This window comes from Hyperolius riggenbachi, chromosome 7 (genome assembly GCF_040937935.1).
Source record: "Hyperolius riggenbachi isolate aHypRig1 chromosome 7, aHypRig1.pri, whole genome shotgun sequence".
In the NCBI taxonomy this organism is placed as follows: Eukaryota; Metazoa; Chordata; class Amphibia; order Anura; family Hyperoliidae; genus Hyperolius; species Hyperolius riggenbachi.
Genome location: NC_090652.1, coordinates 139790086 through 139812312, shown reverse-complemented (window position 1 = coordinate 139812312; position 22227 = coordinate 139790086). Strand labels below are relative to the sequence as shown.

Here is a 22227-nt window from a genome sequence, read left to right as displayed (position 1 = left end):
CAGTGAGCCCACTGCATACCTGTTCAGTGAACCTGCCACTGCATACCTGTTCTGTGAACCCGCCACTGCATACCTGTTGTGTTCAGTGAACCCGCCAATGTATACCTGTTCTGTTCAGTGAACCCGCCACTGCATACCTGTTCTGTTCAGTGAACCCGCCACTGCATACCTGTTCTCGCCATGGTGCGCACCAGTCCAGCACGGCCGTCACTACACAAACAGCTGTTTGCGGTGCGTTACACGGTGAGTTTGGTGTGTCAGTGTGAAGCAGTACCTTAATTACACTACCTGATTGATGTATACACATGCAAGATGTTTTAAAGCACTTTAGGCCTGTCATTTAGCATTCAATGTGATTTCTGCCCTTAAAACGCTGCTTTGCGTCAAATCCAGATTTTTCCCGGGGACTTTTGGCGTGTATCCCACTCCGCCATGCCCCCCTCCAGGTGTTAGACCCCTTGAAACATCTTTTCCATCACTTTTGTGGCCAGCATAATTGTTTTTTTTTCAAAGTTCGCATCCCCATTGAAGTCTATTGCGGTTCGCGAACTTTAACGCGAACCGAACCGAACCTATTGCGGTTCGCGAACCTAAAATCGGAGGTTCGGCCCAACTCTATTAGGCAATGCATGCATATATAGTCAATCCACTGAACTCGAATAAAGACAACTTCCAACCAGCATTAATACACAGATTTAGCTTCTTATAGAAATTAGTGGCCAATATACTCGTATACTGTTGCTACAGTGTAACAATTGCTTTAATTATCTCATATTTTCAAATACAACCAGGGGCATAGCTAGAAAACTAGGGAAATTTTGGTCGGGACACCCAAAAAAAATCCTAAAAGGCAAGCCCCCCCCCTCCCCTACACACACACACACACCACAGTATTAGAAGCCAGTGGTACCCACCATTATTAGATCCCCCCCAGTATAGGTAGCCTCAGGAATCCCCAGGAAGGGTGTGTTTTGTCTCCATTAAAGAGACTCTGTAACAACATTTTCAGCCTTAGTTCTTCTATCCTATAAGTTCCTTTGCCTGTTTTAATGTGCTCTGGCTTACTGCAGCCTTTCCTAATTGCACAGTGGCTGTGTTATCTCTGTTATATGATCTAATCTGTTTCCTTCTGTTGGCTCTGTCCGGCTAAGGCTTGAATGTGTGGAATGTGCAGGGCTGCTTGTGATTGGATAGAAGCGATACACACCCTCTGCAGGCCCCCTGCAGGCTCTGTATGACTCACACACTCTGCTTATGTGAGCCTATCACAAGCTGGTTAGTTTGTTTGTAAACACTGCCTAAAACTGTTAATTACAAGCCAGGATTGCAGCAGAGAGTGGCAGAAACAGCACAGAGGGGCACAGGAGAACATAATGAATAGAATGGTATGCTTTTTGCTGTAAAAATTTTAGAGTACAGATTCTCTTTAAGCCCATCATGGACCACGCTATGGCTGCTATGGTGACCCCCACGCTGCTGGGTAGAACACTTGTTCTAGTACAGACAGGCAACCATCTTTTGAGTTCCATGAAGCCTAAGCAATGTTTTTTTGCCCACAATATGCAGAGATGAATTAAAATGTAATGTGGCCCTATTCATAGTTGCAGGTTAGGCTTTTTCTGCTTTCCACCTGAACTTTTTGCTAAGCATAGAAATGGGAGAGGGGGGTCAGAGGTGGGAGCAGCCAGGCCTCTGAACCCTGACCAGGCCCTAGGCAGTAGCCTGGCTTTAGCAGTGTGTACATCCACTGAACAATGTATGGTGGTTGTGCCAGCTACCAGTAAAATGTATATTACTCCAATTTTCTTAGCAGGTGGTTTTTCAATCTATCAATGACCAGATTGGCACACAGTCACACTAAAATTACTTGGTTCAGTGGCATAGCAATAGGGGATTCAGGGCTTTGACTGCACCGGGGCCCCTGGACCAGAGGGGCCACTAGGGGCCCTCCATCATTCATCTTATTGGCTTATCATTGATGCTATGCTGAGAATGAACACCTCTATATGTGCATTGCGTAGTTGTAATCCTTAACAAACTGTTTCCTTACTCTAAATACACCTATCTGACACTGAAGCTGCCCTTGGTAGGATTTGGGGCTCCATATTAATGAATAGTGTTGGGGCCCCATGAGAAACTCGCACTGGGGCCACTGACTTGATTGTGCGCCATTTTCAATACTATCTCACTATAACCCGCAGAATACATACAAGGAAGTGCTCTCTCCTATGACTATTGTTAATAGTTACAATTTAATAGGACATTTTTAATAGAAGAAGATTGCAGAGTTCTCCATTTACAGTACAGCTAGGCTTCACTGCCCCCCCCCCCCCCCCACCACCACCACCACCACCACCACTCTGACTGAAGGATCCACACACTAGAGGCTAATGCACCTTACACAAACAGTGAGTGCAACCATAGTGGGAAACATATCTGAATGGACATTATATACAATATACATTATATACAATTATAGCATAGCGTATAGGCCGTATGACAGCAGCCCAGGGCTCTTTATGAATTGAAACATGTCAGGTTTTATGCTGGTGGGTGTTTAATTTTAATTCTAATATTCAAATACTGCGATTGGAATGGGTCTTCCCTAATACAATACTTACCTTATAATGGTTTCCAATGCAGTTTAATGGTATTTGTCCATCTCATATATGACAGAATTTTCACTTGATTTTAAACTTACTATTAAAGGTTAAGTTTTAGTATTCAGTCCCTCTCAGGGAAATTCCTGTGTATCTATTGATCAGTCAGAATGTTGTGATTTGTACACTCCACTTCATGGCTGCAGCACCACTCTTTCACTGAAGCATCATGGCTAAAAAGAGTCAGTAGGCCCTATTTCAGCTAATTGTGGCACAGCAGCTAACTGGTTAACTCATTTTGTCCTACAACACTAAAGTTGAGATCCAAATACTGACGGACTTAAAGAGAACCCGAGGTGTGTTTAAAGAATGTTATCTGCATACAGAGGCTGGATCTGCCTATACAGCCCAGCCTCTGTTGCTATCCCAAACCCCCCTAAGGTCCCCCTGCACTCTGCAATCCCTCATAAATCACAGCCATGCTGTGAGTCTGTGTTTACATCTGTAGTGTCAGTCTCAGCTACTCCCCCGCCTCCTGCATAGCTCCGGTCCCTGCCCCCGTCCCTTCCCTCCAATCAGCAGGGAGGGAAGGGATGCAGGCGGGGACTGGAGTTCTGCAGGAGGCAGGGAGAGCAGCAGACTGACACCATAGAGATAAACACAGCCAGCTCTGACAAGCTGTTTGTCAGCAGCGTGGCTGTGATTTATGAGGGATTGCAGAGTGCAGGGGGACCTTAGGGGGTTTGGGATAGCAACAGAGGCTGGGCTGTATAGGCAGATCCAGCCTCTTTATGCAGATAATATTCTTCAAACCCACCTCGGGTTCTCTTTAAAATGAATCCCAGGTAAGAGACATGTGGAGGCTGCCATATTTATATACTTTTAAACAATACCAGTTGTCTGGCAGGTCTGCTGATGGTATTTGTCCATCTCATATATGACAGCATTTTCACTTGATTTTAAACTTACTATTAAAGGTTAAGTTTTAGTATTCAGTCCCTCTCAGGGAAATTCCTGTGTATCCATGAAGTGGAGTGTCTCAGGGATAAGTAATGCTATCCTTAACTTCAGCCGAAATAATGCTTCCTGATGGATTAGGTTCTCAGCTGAGAAGTATCTTTTGTTCAGCCAATCACAATATCACTTGTATAACTACATTAAAAACATTCTATGATTAACCACTGTATTCCAGCAAGTGAGGAGAATTTCTCCAAAATGGGAACACAGACAACTTAAGTAAAAACAGAAAGAGGTGCCATGCCATCCAAACTTAAATACATGCTTTGAATATAGGGTTTTAACTTTAGTTTAGTAAGTCAACTCTTATTTTTATGTTTAATGGGAAATGAGAAATCTTGCACTGCCATATAACTTTGAAATAGATGAGCTCAACTTTAGAAAATGAGAAGTAATGTAAGTACCCCCCCCCCCCCCTTGTCTCCTCAGAATTTATTGGGAAGCCTTTCATCCAGCCTGAAAACACATCTTGTGGAGAGGAACAGGAAGTTGGAAGCCTACATCAGGGAGATTCAGAGATCTGTAAATAATGAAGTGACTGTGCATTCACCATGTAAACAATGTCTTAACATGAAATGCTTTTACAGTTTCTAGAAAGCAACACTCCAGATCAAAATTTACCTTACACTCCATATGTGTTGCTGGCTCAGTTCTTTCCACATAATTTGCCCATGGCCATAATCCTAAACAGCATCATCATTCTCATCAAGGTCATCAAATCTAAGCAATCAAAATCTCACGCCAGGAAGTGAAACTAAGGCGGCAAGCCACAGACCAGACAAAAGCCTAGTATACTGGGCTGCGGGCTGGGTAGTATCATTGGTCAGGGACACCATCGTTGCACGTAGGAATAGGAAAACAAGAGAAATCAGGAAGTTCATATCTCTGCAGCGTTGCTACTTTCTAGTGAAAAGGTTCCAGAAGCTGATAATTTAATCATTTTCAGAAATGACAAGGTGGACTGATTACGGTACTGATTACGGTACAGGGGCATCTCTAGCCCTTTTGTCACTCCAAGCAAAAAAACATGTGCGCGCCCCCCCCCCCACAAAAAAAAAAGTGGCATGTGGTAATACAGGATGTGGGCCAGAATTTCTAACTCAGTTAGTTAGACTCTTTACGTGTGTGTGTGTGTGTGTGTGTGTGTGTGTTAGGGGTTGGGAACTTGGGGGGAGGGCTACATCACAGCTGCAGCCTAGTGAGCAGTGCTGGAACCATGGAAAGGGATACCAGCAGCAGAGGCATCACTGGCATTGGTGTCACCCTGTGCAGTAACTCGTGGTGACACCCCCCCCCCCCCTCATTCCCGGATTAACGAAAGTCTTCATAAGCCCCATAACTGTAGGGACCCTGGGGTCTGCTCCCCCACTTTATAGTGCAGAGTAACTACAGAATTGTATTTATATTTACCTGTTTCAGCATAGCTCTGCATCTTCAGATAGTAGGTAGCCTCTGTCCTCTCCCAACCCGCAGATAGGCTAGTTTAGTATCAGTACAGGCATAGAGTAATAGCATTTTTTTCACAAAAAATTTTTTATTGAGAGAAATATAGCAGAAATACAAACATTTCAACTTTTGTAAAGTAAACATTCATAAAACATTGGGGTTATAAATACAACAAAGTCCTGATAGTGCAATATGCCTCACTGAAGAGGCCTATATTCGAAGCAAATCAAGTGTGCGTTGGCAGCTAAGGGCAACATTAACCAACTCTCCCAAGGTATTGGGGTCTACGGATATACAATGAGAGAGTGCACAAAATGTAATAGGTCCTGTATGCGGGTGGGGTGGACCATTTTAGGGGGTACCTCGAATACCTGTGACACCAGGACTAAATGGAAGCAGGGGGGGGGGGTGCCATAAGGCACTCGCCGATGCACTAATGGATGTAGGTGGCGGATTGGATAGGGGGAGGAAGAGTGAAGCAGTGTAGGGAGAGATTGGATAGGGGGAGGAAGAGTGAAGCAGTGTAGGGAGAGCCCCCGAAGGGGAGTAGGGGGGAGATGGAAAGGTCAGAGAAAGAATAGGAAGAAGAGAAGGAAGAGAGAGGGAGAGTAGGTTTTCCAGCAGCACACCGCGGATGAGGAAAAGCTGCTCAGGTTGTATATCTCGGGATGCAAAGGGCCTCATTTATGGTGGGTGTCCAGCCATGTCCATCTCTAGATCTTTTATACCTCAGTGATCAGATTAGGGGGGCAACGCAAATATTGCGAAATGTAGGGTTGCCAGACCTTTTCAGAGTAATAGCTTTTAAGGTACAAAAAGCAGGTAGTAGAGGTAAGCACACAGTGCAACTAGTTTAATACCAATACAAGCACAAAGTAACAGCTTATATTGTACATCCTGGAGGCAGCAGAGATCAGCAGCACACACTGCAGCTAGTTTACTATCAGTACAGGTACAGAGTAACAGCTTATACTGTACATACAGGAGGCAGCAGGGATCAGCACGCACCTCAGCTGGTGTACTAACAGTAGAGTGTGGTTACCTAGCTGGCAGCAAAGAACAGCCTTATGTCACACTAAGTGCAGGTGGTGAATACGTCATCTTCAGCTGCTCTTTAATGTAAAAAGTCTCAAAGGTCTTTACTGTTTCCGCCCCCCCCCCCCCCACCTTCCCCTGTAGCATCCATTTGTAGCTCTGGCTGGTACCAGTAGGAGCCAGGAACATGCACAGTCAACTCCATTTGCCCTTTCTGTACGCACTCCCGCAGCTGTGTCCAAGAGCATCCTAAACAAACCCAGTTTCAAAACAATCGAAACTGTGTTTGCACAGCTCCTGGTGATGGCTGCTACATGCAGCAGTGTGGGAGTGCGTACAGAGAGGTTCCGCTGCTGCACAGACGGACTGGGGCCTGGACATCCAGAGCGAAAGTTGCAGCAGCAAGATGGAGGGAAATCAGGACACAGTACAGAGGCTGAAAGTGTAAAGATAGCCTATATACATCATCCAGGTTATATATATCTTTTAACTCCCCCTTTCCCCTCAGGTTTACTTTAAAAATTGAATAAGGGTGCTGGTGAAAGAATGAGGGGTGAGTGCTGGGGCAGGGGGGTTCATTTAAAAGCAGGAGGGCTGATTAGGGGTGCAGGTGGGTGTCAGTAGTTCATTGAGGGTTGGGAAGAAGGTGTGAGAATTGGCTGAGGCTGTTATTTTGGTGCAGAGGGAAAGGGACTGCTAGAATTCTGCAGATTGGGAAGGATGGAGAGATGTGACTGAGGGTTACTCTATTTTGAATTGTCCCGCTCTGCTCTCTTCTATGATGTGCGGGAGGCGGAGCTTAGTTTCATGTAGGTGGCCAGCATGGATCCTCTCCCCCAGCTGCCCGATGTGCAGTAAATTGTGGTGAAGACAGAGGGGGTGGAGCTAAATACATCTGGGGCGGGGCGGTTGATGCAGCTGGTGATGCAAGAATCCTCTTGGCTCTCCTCTAGCTGCCCGCTATACTGTGAATTGCGGGGCTGGCAGAGGGAAGCAGAGAACTCATGCCAAGTGCCTGCGAGGGGCGGTGCTAAAAGGGTCTGGAGGTGAGGCAGGCTGACCAGTGGGCACATAGTGTGTGTCTCTGTGTCCCACAGTGGTGTAATGACCCAACCCTCTGGTGGGGGGTGGAGTTACAGAGCCACGAGCAGTACATTGTATGTTATGTGGTTGCTTAGGAAGGGTTGCTCCTTTCCTATTAGCCGGGGGCAGAGCCGGCCCGCAGCGAGGAAACAGGTGCCTGCAAGCAGAGCTGTCAGCTCCGTTATGGGCAAGGAGAAGGGAAATTAAAAATGTAATGTTATTGTAGCGGCATGACAGCCATACTGCCCCAGGCGCCCCGGATTCTTAGTGCAGATCATGGATGATACCACTGGAGTCACTGAATGCAAACCAAAAATTACTTTTAAAGGACAATTGAGGCAAGAAGGATATGGAGGCTGCCATATGTATTTCCTCATAGGCAATACCAGTTGCCTGGCTATCCTGCTGATCCTCTGCTTCTAATTCTTTTAGTCAGAGACCCAGAACAAGCAGGGCCCGATTTCGGCCAACCTAGACCATGGCCTAGGGCACCAAAGGAGCAAGGGCACCAAATCATCAGGGCAACTGGTATTATTTAACAGGAAATAAAAATAGCACCCTCCATATTCTTCTCACTACAGTTGTCCTTTATATTAATAATGACCACAAGACCAATATCTGTATAAAATAAATTTACAAAGTAGAGGTGAAGAGTTATATAAACATGGAAAATCCATGTTAGAATGTTGGCTGCACCTTTCGTGACCTGTGACAAAATGCTCACATGACAGAAGCCCTGCTCAAACTTATCTAAGTAGTTCTTGCTATTTGCCTACAGAGGCACCTTATATGGGAAAGTCTTTTTAAACAGCGCTTAATTTTATCGTAGGAAGACCTAACTTTTTATATTTATAATGTATTATTGCTAAAATACAGATTTATTTCTTATTAGCATTGCATACAGTGGGCACTTTTTCCTGTTTCTCTTTTGAGGAATAACTGAAATGGAAGAAATTGTGCTTATTAGATTGCATTTCATCTGCAGGCATGAGTGGGTCAATCAAGTATTTTAACTTGTGGCTTCCAGGAATTGATAAGTTCTTTGTTTAGTCACCTTTCTATTTTCTAAGAATTACTACATGACTTTCTAGAAATCTGCTTTATGTATGCTCAGAAGAGGAGGTTTTACTAGAAATGAATGACTGGAACGTTCGGCTGGGAAGCTAAGACAAATCATTACTATACAACATAGGATATCCAGCAGGCATTGGAAACCAGAAAGGGTTGTGGTGTGCAAAAGTCTACAATTGCGTTGATATTTTCTTTGAATACATGGCTCTAGCAATGGGCAATGGGCAGGGATCAATTGAGCTCTAGGCAAATATTCTGCATTTCCCTTGGTACAGACTTCCTGCTGAGCAAACTGAAGCACAGCATAACTGTGTCTTTATGGAAAGCACCCAAAATCTCTATAGCCAAATCAACCGTCAGCAAATGAAACACTTGCATACAGTCTCATTGCAACAGATGTCCCTGCTTTAAATGGCATCCTTATATGATGTCCAGAGGATATGATGTCAGCTGTGTGGTTTTTGTGCAGCTGACATGGATTTATCTTAGTATTATGTTAAATATTTATACATTTTTGAAAAAAGCTTTAGCTATGAGTTCTTTAAGCTGGGAATTTACTCCTGAAGAAGTGAACAGGACCTGTGTCAGGTTCACAAAACCCATTGAGTTTTGCCCTTAACTCAGCTGAAAAAGTATAACTACTGTGATATTTGACTAATACTATGGTTATATCCCCCAATTAGGAGTAGCTGAAGCAGTTGCTAGCAGAAGCAATTAAAAAAGGGGGTCCTACCTGTTTCTCTCTTTCTGCACCTTACTTGTTGGCAGAAATTTAAAAAAAGATGTATGCTATTTAAGCAAAAATTACTATTGTTGATGGCAAAGTGTATTGTTTTATCAATTTTATGATGTTTGTGTATTGTTTTTTTTGACTAAACTTAATATTTTAATAATCATAACCAAATGACCTGACTTGTACCTACTAAACCATAATCCTGTTTCTATAAAAGTACATGATCCCCATGAAAAATACTAAGCGTCTCATCAATTATACAATATATATGTACAGTATACAGTATATAGGATGTGGGGATAAACAAACGTATCTTCTACTAACGAGGTTGGAGGTTTCCTATTCCCCCAACCCTAAACTTGATTGATTACACAAATACTCTTAAAGGGCTGGTGCACACCAAAGCGGTTCTGGAGCGTTTTTTAAAACACTTGCGGGGGAAAACCGCTTGGCTAATGAAAGTGAATGGGATGGTGCACATCAGAGCGGTTCACTTTTTCCGCAAACGCAAACTCGGGGGCTGCAGCATTTTTTAGATTTCTGAGGCGGTTTTCCAGGCGTTTTTGTTACAGAAGCTGTTCAGTAACAGCTGTACTGTAACAATATTTGACATCTGCTCCACAAAAACGCTCCAAAAAACGCTAGGCATGTTTAGAAAACGTCTCTAAACATGCCTAGAATCGTTCTGAAATCTGCTTCAAAAACCTCTAGCGTTTTGCGGATCTGCTAGAGGTTGTTGGTGTGCACTGGGCCAAACTAGAGCTGCTGCTGTCATGGTTTGGTTGCAGCACTAATGGTCTGTGTCTGTCATTTGTTTTCTTCAGATTCAGACTTCAGATTAACATTATCCCCACATCAAAAACTCAATCCCCCTTCCACCATCACCACAACCCCGGGCCTACCAAAAAAAAAAAAAAAAAAAGTTTACCATACTTTAACATAAGTTTCTTGCAGGATATTATGATCATATATCAACCAGGGGAGTAAAGAAAGCTCCCAAAATGATGTTTAGCAAGCAGCCTACAGACACGGTTTACTTCTTTGAAGAAATATAGCCACTACTAGCTAGGGAGATTAAACAAGACCAAAAAATTATCTTTACAAGTACACTGGTGTGTTCTTCTCTGACAAAATATTGCTGGCGTCGTGAAGCAAGCTAGTTTTTTTTCTAAAACCAAATTGCCTTTATTGTGTTTCCCTCAAGCCAGAGCTGTAAAATGAAGAGCCCCAAAAATGTATTCGTATATTTTTTTAAAGTAGCTCATTGGGTGCTTCTCTGACAAAATATAGCCAGTCTGCCTCAGCTGCTTAGTTGCCTTTTTTACCCTTGACATAGTTTCCTGCTGTCCTGCCTGCTGCGATAATTAGAGATGTTCTGCGGCGGTTAGCTCAATCCACAGCCTGCATCAATGGGAATATTTTGTCCTACGAAAATGGGAAAGCAGGACTATTTTGTCCCACAGAAGTGGCAAAATGCCACGGAAACCCCTGAAGTGTACTGGTGGAATCCCAGTTGAAAAAGGCTGGATTAGACTGTAAGATCATCTGAAGACACCTATTGACATGACTGCAGAAAATGCATTGCAAGCTCCTCCAAGCACAGCTAGTGACAAGACAAGAAAATTAACATTTATATTCCGCTCTTCTCCCTTCAGACTCAAAACGCTTGAGCGTGGCCTTGGCTAAAATCCGGCCATGCTGACACTTTGTTTCTGTCTCCTGAAAATTAGTAAGTAGGGCACTACCTGTACATGGAATCTGAAAGGGCTCACCAAAAAAAAGTCTAAACTTTTTTAATGAAACTGCCATACAGCTCCAAATATTCCTATCCTAATATTACAGGACAGGAAAAGATTCATGTATCATGACTGCCAGTGTAGGGCCATCACATATGGCATACTGTTCATAGGGCTGAACCGCTGTATTTCCTAGCCAACACCCTTGCCAACTCAAGAGAAGTGAGTGTTTGGTTCTAAACAGGACAATGAGTCTCAAATACAAAATGATAAAGGTAATTTCAGATTCTTCTCAGCCTGGTGAGTGAATCTTTGCTGCTCATTCATCTATGAGTAAAATGTAGTATCACAATACTGGTATCTGGATGTCTTGCAGGTGCAGGAATATCAGTTTCTTCATGAAGCAGTTGGGTGGCCTTTGTCACTATCCCAAGTTGTGGCAGAGATGTTACAGGAAGGACCCAAAGCGATTCATCAGACATGGAAACAGAGTGGTCTAAGGCAAATGCTACGTCACGATCTCCCTTTGTATCTGGACAAGTTTAATATTTTGGTTCAACAAATGCAAACAGAACTACAAAGTAAGATTTCTCCTCCTCTTGTATTCTGTACTATATGTTAGGAATGTAAATCACCCTTGCACCTCTTCCTGATAATCTTTACTTGTTCAACCCCTGTTTGCTTAATATACAGTATGTGTCATACCTAACCAATACGAAGAAAATAACCGATGTTTCCAGAAGCTGGCAGATGCACTTGACTTTCTGCAGTTATATTAAAACCATCATGGGAAAACAAGCTTTCTAAGTAAGGTAGCTACGGTGAAGGTAGAGCAGTCAGTCCTATTAAAACTGGGGGGACAACATGTCCTTAGATAATTTCAGTTTTGTGTACTTTGATTGTTTAAAGATGTGGTTCTTCCAGAACACACACAAATTTCTTTACACAGGTTGCTCTTTCAGGCAAGGAAGCTTATCCTTATGCAGTGGAACAACCCAGTACCACCTTCGGATGACACATGGATCGCTCAGATTATCTGAAACTTGAAAAACCGTTATATACTCATGTATACTATATATACTCATATAAGTTTGATAAGATTTGGGATGGGTGATTGGGTACCCCTGGACTTCTGGATTTGGAACTAATGCTGGATAACCTGTTCGGTGGTTCTGTTTGAGTGGATTGGGTACATGTATTTGCTTACATTTCTTTTTGTAATATGACATCGTGGATTATGTCTATTTTGCATGTATGCTTGGAGGAAGTCAGGTTACTGTCTTTTTCTGATGTACACTGCTGCTTTTTCTGGTTCTTTTGTTTATATGTTGGAATCATTGTATGATTCGTATTCTTTTTAACCACTTAAGGACTGCGGTGTAAACCCCCCTAGTTACCAGGCCTTTTCTCACAAATTGGGCCACTGCAGCTTTAAGGCCTTGCTGCAGGGCCATACAATTCAGCTTACAAGTGATTCCCCCCCTACACACACACACACACACACACACACACACACACACACACACACACACACACACACACACACTCACACACTTCTCTCCCCACCAACAGAGCTTTTTGTTGGTGGGGTCAGATCGCCCCAGGACTGTTTATTTTTTAATATTTATTTTATTATTTTTTTATTAAATTTCCTTATTTTTTTTAGAATTTAACATCTCTCCCTATCACAGTGATCGGCTGTGATAGGCTTCAGCCTATCACAGCGGATCGCTCCTGTGTCCCCCAGGGGGACAGCCGTGTCACAGCCGTGCGATCTCCTGCAAACCCCATCGGAAGCCATTCATGCCAATCGGCGTGGAGTGGTCCTGGGGCTGCCACACTGCTCATGCCAATTGGTGTGGAGCAGTCGGCCAGAGGTTAAGGACTGTAGGCTTACACTCCCCTAGTGACCAGGCTATTTTTTGTTATTTAGGCCACTGCAGTTTTAAGGCCTTGCTGCAGGGCCATACAACTCAGCACACAAATTATTTCCCCCCCCCCCCCCCTTTCTGCCCACCAACAGAGTCTTCTGTGGGTTGGGTGTGATTAGTGCAGAGATGTTTATTTATTTTTTTATTAAATGATTTATCTTTATTTTTTAAATAAATGTTACCCTTTTTTTTTTTTAATCAAAAAGCCCCCCCCCCCCCCCCAGCCAATCACAATGATTGGCTGTCAAAGGCATCAGTCAACTAGGAGCACTAAGAGCCTCAAAACCAAAAAATGCTTTTATGTTGTTATAGATCTCAACAATTTCTACAATACCGCCATTTGCTGTACCTTGCATGAGTTTGTTTGCATAATTATCTTTTGAATAAGGTTCAGTAAAAAGCAAAGAAACATCAGGTGAGGAACAGGGAATTCTGGATCACTAATGCTAGGTACACACAATACAATTTTATGGCAGATTTACTTTCCAGATCGATTATTTCCAACATGTCCGATCTGAATTTCGATCGATTTTTGCGATTTTCCAATCTTTTTTTAATTGTTTTTTTCTATAGGTTTTTTGATCGATTTTCATAGAACTGAACGAAAATCAATCGAAAAAACGATTAAAAAATCGATCGAAATTCAGATTGGACATGTTGGAAATAATCAATCTGGCAGGTGAATCTGCCAGAAAATTGTACGGTGTATGCTAGGTACTAGCATAAAAGCATCATTCTCCAACAGAGGCTTTGCTGATGTCATACAGCAGCAATTTTAGTTAACAAATATGTTTAGAATAGTTTTTTTCTCTGACATGCTCTGTTTGCCTTATTAGGAGCTAAAGGTGCCCATACATTACTCGAGTCATGATGATCGAATCTGGCACATATCTATGCCGCAACATGGCCAATTGTTCAATTATTTTGATTGCATTCTGGTTGAAATTGATCAAAAGGATGGATCTGGCATGCTAGAACAGGGGTGTAACTAGAGGGGAGCAGCCCCTGCAATCACAGGGGGGCCCAGAGTTTTGGGGGGCCCCAACTACTAAGATTCCCTTCCTCTGATATAGGGGAGGGGACTATACTTCAGAACAGGTGATTTTGTGGCTACACTTGTTATGAGTGTGAAGAGCATGGTGGCCACACTTGTTTTATCACTTGTGTGATGGGCATCCAGGCCATGAAGGGCACCAAGGGAAGGCAAGGGAAGGGGTGAGAACATTGGGGGGCCCATCAAAGTTCTGCTGGGGGGCCCCATGAATTGTATTAATGCCACTGTGCTAGAAAATCTTGGTAGCAAGGGCTTGATCAGGTGCGCATTGTTAATGGTGTTCACATTCCCTGAAGACTGATGGACTTCCAGCTAGTGTCCCCCTAAGTGTATGTCCCCCCCCCCATGCCCACAGTGAGTCACCTGTTACACCAGCACAAGTCCTCGCCTCCTCTAGTGCTTACCACGTGACAGCAGCAGGTGGCAACACTAGGACACTTTCCAATAGATTTCATGCTGAAATCTATTGGAACTCTGGCTTCAGTGTGTGGGCAAGCAATAGATCCCACTTTAATTAGATACAATAAGAGAGGGATCTATCAGATGGTCAATCTGGTAGAAGATTGACAGGTGTATGGCCACCTTAAAAGAGCTCGTAAAAAAAAAAAAATTGGGACACATAGCTAAATTGGACTACAAAGTAATGCTTGGAAGAACAAAGAGAAATCGAGAGCCCAATATGGTGTAGTATTGTTAAGTTGGTTGTGGTTAAAAGCAAAATATTTAGATATACTCACAAACATGGGTTACCCATAGGCAACCACTTCAAGTGCAGGTGGGGAGTATTAGAACCTGTGAGACAGAGGCGCTCACTTCTGTATCTAGACCCATTGAGTTATACTCCTGTTTGCCTGATAAAGCAGGACCACACCTGCGAAACGCGTTGCACTAAGTGGAGTTCAATAAAATATTTTTGTATTGATATATTGTGACTCAATTGAGTTTTATATTTTTGAGGGAGGTAAGGCTACCTGAACATCCCCCTCTTTTAGACGGTTTTTAAACGTTTTTATTCTACTCTGGCGCCTCTGTACACCAAGCCTTGCTGAGGACTACAAAGTAAACCATTCTTATTTCATCGATTTAGAGCCTTTATCGACACTAAAAGATGCATATTATGATGCTACCTTGGAACCGCTGGAGAAGGTTTGGCAAGAAAAGACCGAAGCTTGCCTTCACCACATCGATTCTTACCTCCCTAATATTGTGAAGGATGACTGGCTTATGGAACCCATTAGGCACATTTTACAAGGCATGAAGACTGGAACAGATATGGTGAGCATGGCTGCTTTCTACACATTTTAATCAGGGGCGTAGCAATAGGGGGTGCAGAGGTTGTGACCGCATCAGGACCCTTGGGCCAGAGGGGCCCTTCCTCAACCAAAGCATTAACTCTCTATTAGTCCTGTGCTCATAATAATTACTTCTATAGATACTTTGAATAGTGGCAATCATTAACAAGCTGTTCCCCATCCCCTTCTTGCACCTCTGACACTGCAGTTGCCATTGGCAGGTTTTGTGTGCAGTATCAATTGTTATGTATAGAGTGCTTGGGGGGCCCCAATGTCAAACTTACATTGGGGCCCACAGCTCCTTAGCTACGCCACTGATTTTAACTTATTGCAGAGATGCCCAAAGTACAAAATAGTACAGTTATACTGAATAAAGTGGACTCCCTTGTCACCATAACTAAGAGGCATTTCAATGCTCTATTCATGAGGTGTAAACCTTATACACATGTTGTAATCAAAACTCATTTATAATGTTTGTACTTATCCACTCACCCTAACTATACCTATTTATACTCTGTAGTAGAATGTGAAAGACAAATTAGTATGTGGAATAGTACAGCATTACCAGGCCAAAACAAATTCCATCCTCCCCTGTATAATCCCACCCTCAGCTGCTCCATCATTTCTGCCCATCACTTAAAGGATTATCATACATAACAGAATTAACAACATACATGTACCTTAGGCTGCATTAATGTAAACCCAAGGAGCAGCTGCCAATGGGGTTCATTGAACACTACTAAACTGCACTATGGTAGAGCACAGTGGTGTTTCTAATGGTGGCCACTAATGATCCAACCTCTCTCATCCAATCTTACCATTTCTATGTAATATAAGGGACTCTCTAAATGATTCATTCAACATATTTACTCAATTTACCTTTATACTACATAGATTTGGTAAGATTGGATGAAAAAGATCGGATCATTAGTGGCTACCTTTACGCAGAGAAGTTGAGGAGAACATGCATTGTTCACCAAGTATTAAGAAGCATCCTTGTACTCTCACAGTGTTAAACAAATCTTATTATCAGTTGTCATCTGATCATAGGGAATTCACCATCTTCTAAAGTGGAGTGAGAACAAGCTCTCCCGGGCAGTGAGTAGGATTCGGAAACCACTGACAGGCCTGTTCCATTACTGCAGGTATGCACATTTCTATACATTTACCTTTTAAATATATTTATACATTTTCAGTGGGCTAATACTAAATATCTGACCACTGTAAAACAAAATACACCCGGGCCAGGTGAAGTGATCCGACCTTTATAAGAAATGTTCCTTTTCTTAATTACACAAAATATCAGGAGGAGAGCCCCAATGTAGTATGCAATGGGTAAAAGTGTATAATGAAACACCCCAGGTGGGAGGTTAGGTGGGATATAATAATTTTATTGAACACAAGAAAATGACGCACCTTGCGGGACCTGCCTGCTTCCTCAGGTCTAAAGTTCAGTGTCTTAAGCAGCTGCATGAATGGACTGAAGGCACATATGGGTTTTTCGAACTGGTACTGTTTGAACTTTGCTTATCTAATGTACATATTGGAGCACTAACCCAACCCACAGCCTGTATTTATGTGGGTTTTCCTATTTCTTATAAACACCCCACATTTCATTCACTTCCAAAATATTCCTCAGCCAGAAGTAGAGTGGGCCCATTATGTTCTTCAAATGATCCCTGCAGAGGTCTTTTATTTGTACATCTGCCCAGGGCCGGGCCGAGGCATAGGCTGGAGAGGCTCCAGCCTCAGGGCGCAGTGTAGGAGGGGGCGCAGAATTCATTCAGCTGTCATTCCTAATTGTGTTTTAAGCAGTAAGAAATAAGAAAAGGGGATACATGGCAGTGACTACAAGCCAGATAACTAGATATTAAGGTGTTGGGGAGGTTGTGGGCCCTGTGGCCCTCTTAGTCTAATAGCAATCAGTGTGTGACGGCTGGGGTGGGAGGGATGGAGGGGCGCACTTTGGTGTCTCAGCCTTGGGTGCTGGAGGACCTTGTCCCGCCTCTGCATCTGCCCCATGAGTATCATCACCAGTCAGGGATGGAAGCGCAGAAGTAGCAGCGTGTGGTAATCTGGGCTGCATCCTTTTTCTATGTATTTACTTGAATCCCTTGGGGGGGGGGGGGCAGGGGGACAGCATCTTTCTGCCATCCAGTGTGTCAAGTCGACTGGCTGGAGGAGCAGTGACTGAGGCCAAAAAGTAAGTTCAGAGAAAGGACAGTAGAATCATAATGGGACATAAGACACTTTCCAGTGATATCACAACTTGGTCACCAGTGCAAATGAGCTTTCATTTAATCCAGTTATTTAAAATGTACACAGTAATATACAGATGCTTATCATTATCACCACCACCCTGAAGGGTGATGTAATCTTGACAAACCATCTGTATATTACTGTGTACATCTGAAGTTACAACTGGATTTAATGAAAGCTCCTTTGCACTGGTGCCCATGCTGTCTGTTATGATCATGTCTGCAGCGTTTACTGCTGGCTGCAGTGGTATTGTAACCCAAGCAGTTCTGATGTCATTACATGCATTTTCTTGCATAGTTTGGTTTGCACTTAAACTAGTTGCTGATTCCATCTGCAGTCACTCTGAAATTAATGACAGTTTAACATGCTCTTGTGTAAACAAACATTGTCTGCTGCAGTGGAGGGGCAGTCCCTTTCCTGCAGGCTGCATATCATTGTCTGCCTTTTCCTGCTATCAGCCTGTGATTAATTACCATTCACTTGTGTGGGAATCTGCAGGTCTGCTCCCATTGGATGACCTCAGTATAAAGAACTGCTTCCTGCAATGTCTCATGGGCTACCATAGTCTCAGATCCTGTCTGTTACTCTGCGCGTGCCCCACCTCGTTCCTAGTCCGTGTGGACTGCGCTGACTCCTGCGAAGGGGTCAGCGAGTCCTCCTAGTTCTGCTCTTGTTTCTAGAAGTTGTTACTTTGCTTGTCTTGTGTCATATATTGGTTCATCACCAATATATACGCATACTTGCACGTTTATTATTTTCCTTGTATTCGTGTTACGTTGATACATCAGTGTCGCTGATATATACGTACACGAACTGTTTATATCCTGTATTCCGTTAGTCAGCGTTCCAGCACGCTGAGCTAGTTATCCTGTTCCTGGTCCTGTTTGTGGATTACGTTCATCTCTGCGAAGAGATAGCGAATCCTTCTGAGTCCTGTTCCCTGTATTACTCTAGTCTTAGTCAGAGTTCCTGCTTATGTCATATATCGGTTCATTGCCGATATATACATATGTTAGTCAGACGTTACAAATAGTTTCATTGATAGCTGTAATTGTAATACGCTAGGAAATCATACTTATTGTATATTTATCTGTGTTACGTTCATCTATCTTGATCCTGCTATTTTCTGACTATCCTGTCCTGTCTTTGTGAGGCACGCCATTGCTGCAAACGCATTGGCTACCTCATTCCAGTCTGTGTTATTGTGGACGCTTGCTGTCACTAAGTAGTGGCTAGTTTAGCAAGCGTTCATTCTGTTTACCTGTCCTGATCTCCTCAGTTCTGGTTTGTGCGCTCAGCGCTACTTTGCGCTGAGACGTTATAGCTAAAGCATTGTTTGTGGCTGTCAGATCTGCACCGGCTCTGTGCGCCACAATCTCCTGTTGGAGTCAGTCCTCCCCTCCACTAAACTGGGGATATCCTGATTCCTTGTGCTGGTGTGTGTACCTCCTTCACGTCAGCTTATGCATCACGAGCTGACCGTGGAGAATACACCTCCAAGCGTGACATTATGGTAGCCCCATTACCAATCCCTATTGTGGGGGGAATTTCCAGAAATTATGACACTGTTTGTCAGGGGTCCTGCTCCTTTAAAAAAATTGAAAAGCTTGGTCCTGAAGTTACAGACAAATTTATATCAGAATTGGTTAAAGTTCTGGCCAATCCCGACTTTCGGGCTTCTGCAATTTCTACCTGGTCTGATTGGATCGTTTGTGCTCTTTTTAAGGGCAAACTTAGATCACATTCAGTTTAGACAAAGTCCTTTGCAATTTATAGCTTTTGTAATTCACAATTGGTTGCGCATAGATCCATTGCCTTTTCCTTTTAATGAACTCCTGGCAGCAGGCCAATCAGCTGCTCCTTCAATTGCTTGCAAGAATGAGCAGCAAGCAGAAAGTGTTACTGATAATTTTCCTGCAGCTTTGAATAAATCACCAAAAACAGCAAGGTCAAAGGCAAAACGCAAACGTTCTAAGAAACGTGTCCAATCTGCAGAATCGTTATGTTTAGCGACTGCACATCAGACCTGCAATGAGATTCTGCCATTAACAGATAATGAAATGCAATTGTCTTTCAGGGGAGTTAAATGGACTTATGAAACTACTAATGAATTTTCATCACTGGCTAGGGAAAATAAAGATTTTTGTTTAAAAGAATTATCTGAGTATGATTATGAGGATATATTACAGAGTATTGAACAAATCAATCTATTCGTGCAGCAAGAAAAATTTGCATACACTACAGTCCAACACTTGCTACAGGTATTGGAAATCCTTAGGAATAAGAAATCTGCCAATCGCCTGTTAAATAATCCAATGTATGTTTCTGCCAAAACCACATTTGCAAACTGTGATCTGCCTGTTAAGTATGCTTGGAATCCTCCATTTGAGAAAGGAGAGATGGAAGCTCTGGTCGATGAATGGAAGAATGATTCAAGTTCATTTTGTCAATTTTACAGTGCAAAAAGTGAATTAGTATTGAATGCATGCATTAAGTCTGCCTATAACCTAATAAAAACTGGTGTGTGTGGGTATGACCTTGTGGCTCCATTGATCGATGTGTGGAAAATGATTTTGGACGATTTTTATGCGATTCAATCAGTTGATACCAGGGAAGACACACTGTCAATTGGAGACTGTCCCACTTCTCCAGTTACTGAGTCCCTGCCATGTCTTGTGAATGTTCCTGTAACTCCACCCTGTACCATGGATAACTCAGTGTTACTTCCCAGTAAAACAAAAGCTACTGATACTTTCTTAACTTTGCCCTGCACAAATTTCTCAGCAGAGAATCCAGAGGTCCTGCTGACTTCTGAGTCCAGCCTAGCCAGTACTCATGAGTCTTTGTTCAGTGAAACAGACACCAGAAAAATCTTGCCTGTCTCTGCAAACACTTCTGCAGAAATTACCTGTGTTAATAAAGTTCAACTCCTGTCTGATCCAGCAGATGCCAATAGATGCACTACATCAGTTTCCGAGTCCCAGCAATCCTGTCCAGAAACCTCAGAACCCCAGCATCTGAATTTTCCAATTTCACAATTGAATGGTGATTCAGATGCGCAAACATTGTGTTTTGATCTTCCTGTTTCTACACCTCACTCTAGTTTCATGAATAACTCAGAGCGTATGCTATGTGAATCCGAAATCGCAGAATTATTACCGTGTTCAGAAAATGTTCCAGTGAACTTGCCCTGTACCATGAATTGTGCAGTAGATCTCTCCAATGAAACTCAGGTCACAGAATCATTATGCTGTCCAGCAGGTGCTTCCATGGTTTTGCCCTGCAATATGGACTATTCAGTGATCCTGTCCAGTGAAGCTGTGGTCACAGAGTCTTATGCTTCACCCAGTACTTTGGATACTTCAAACCCTCTAGCAGAGGAGTCTGAGGCACTGCTTACCTCAGTTGGTGTTGCAGTAATATTCACTTGTCTAGCAGCTGTTTTGGAATTACAGTCTGCTCTAATAAAACTTGATGAATTTATGCCCAGCGAAGCAGAAGCCATTGAAATATTGTCCTCGTCAGCAAGTGTGTTAGATACCTTGCCCTGTACACAGTCTGATTTAACCAATGTTGTTGAGTCCCTCTCCAGTGTTGTAACAGCCGAGGAACTCCAGCCCTGTCCTCTGAATGTTTTAAAAGTCTTGCCCTGTAACATGGATAATTCTGACTCGCTGGAAAAAAATAATAGAAATCTCAGAATTTCAGTCCGGGTTAATGAGTGTTTCTGAAACCCAGCCCTGTATCCTGGAAAATTCTGGTTCTCTGGCCGGTGTGGCAGAAGTTCCAGTGTCCCCTTTCTGTCCAGTGAGTTACTCAGTTTTGCCTAGTTCAGTGGGGATTGCTGCACTACTGACTTGTTTTGCAGCCCTTCATGAGCTCCAATCCAGTGTATTTGATGAGTCTCTGTCTAGTCCAGAAGAAGTTATGGGAACCCTGTCTAGTTCGGTGCATACATCAGAAGATTTGTCCTGTCTTGTAAATGCCCCTGAACATGATTTGTTAATAACCTTGCTGGAATCAGAGACATCTAAGTCTGATCCTGCATTTTTTAGTGAGAATCCAGTAACTGTGAAGTCTAGTCATGATGATTTTTTTTTGCCCAGTCCTGGTTTCGGTCCTGCCTTGACTGACTTTGAGGTTCGCAGTTCCTTGACATGCCCAGAAGTCTCTCTTGTGCCGGTGTGCCCAGATGTGCTTCGTATGCCAGAGTGCCCAAGTGTGTCTGTGTTGGCGTGCTCACACGCTTCCCTAGTGGAGACATGTTCTGATGTTGCCGGTTGGCCTGCATGCCCGGAGATGGTTCTGGTCCCTAAAAACCCTGATCTTGATGTTTGTCCTTGTGACCCTGACTCTAGAGTTGCCCTGGGTTCCATAGGGGTTCTTGATGGTTCTCCATGTGAGCCTAAGGGGCGTTCTGACCTGTGGGGATCTCTTTGGAGCTTCCAAGTGTTCTGGGAGATCTCTGAGGAAACTTGTGCTGGTACCTTGGACTGGTTCAACAGTGGGTTTTGTGTTGGTAGGGACAGTTCCGGTGGGCATTGCAAAGGCTTTGGCGTTTTTGGACAGTCCCGGGAAGGCGGTGGGTATCGCTCAGAGAGTTTCTGGGGGCTTTTTTCTGGAAGTCGTGGTTCTGATGGGTATCACACTGAGGCTTGTAGTGCTGACGGGCATGGTTCTGTAGGTTCTGGTTCTGATGGGTCCAGTCTTGTGGGGCCTGATTCTGAAATTTGGTCTTGCCGGGCTGTCCCGGTCATCATGAATTATCAGTCAGATTGTTTTGTCGGGAATTTCAGTTTTGAAAAGCGTCTGGTATCCGCTTTTAAGGGGGGGGGGGGTTATGTTATGATCATGTCTGCAGCGTTTACTGCTGGCTGCAGTGGTATTGTAACCCAAGCAGTTCTGATGTCATTACATGCATTTTCTTGCATAGTTTGGTTTGCACTTAAACTAGTTGCTGATTCCATCTG

General features: G+C 43.3%; 1 protein-coding gene across 3 annotated transcripts in view; it reads left to right on the top strand.

The window, feature by feature from the left end:
* Window positions 1–22227, top strand: part of LOC137524618 (uncharacterized) — a 571079-nt gene that overhangs the window by 500614 nt on the left and 48238 nt on the right. For all 3 annotated transcript variants that reach the window (XM_068244694.1, XM_068244693.1, XM_068244695.1), the window contains exons 64-67: window positions 4047–4139; window positions 11098–11302; window positions 14794–14981; window positions 16049–16143. In XM_068244694.1, the coding sequence (XP_068100795.1) occupies window positions 4047–4139; window positions 11098–11302; window positions 14794–14981; window positions 16049–16143 (581 nt within the window). The remainder of the gene's footprint in view (window positions 1–4046; window positions 4140–11097; window positions 11303–14793; window positions 14982–16048; window positions 16144–22227) is intronic.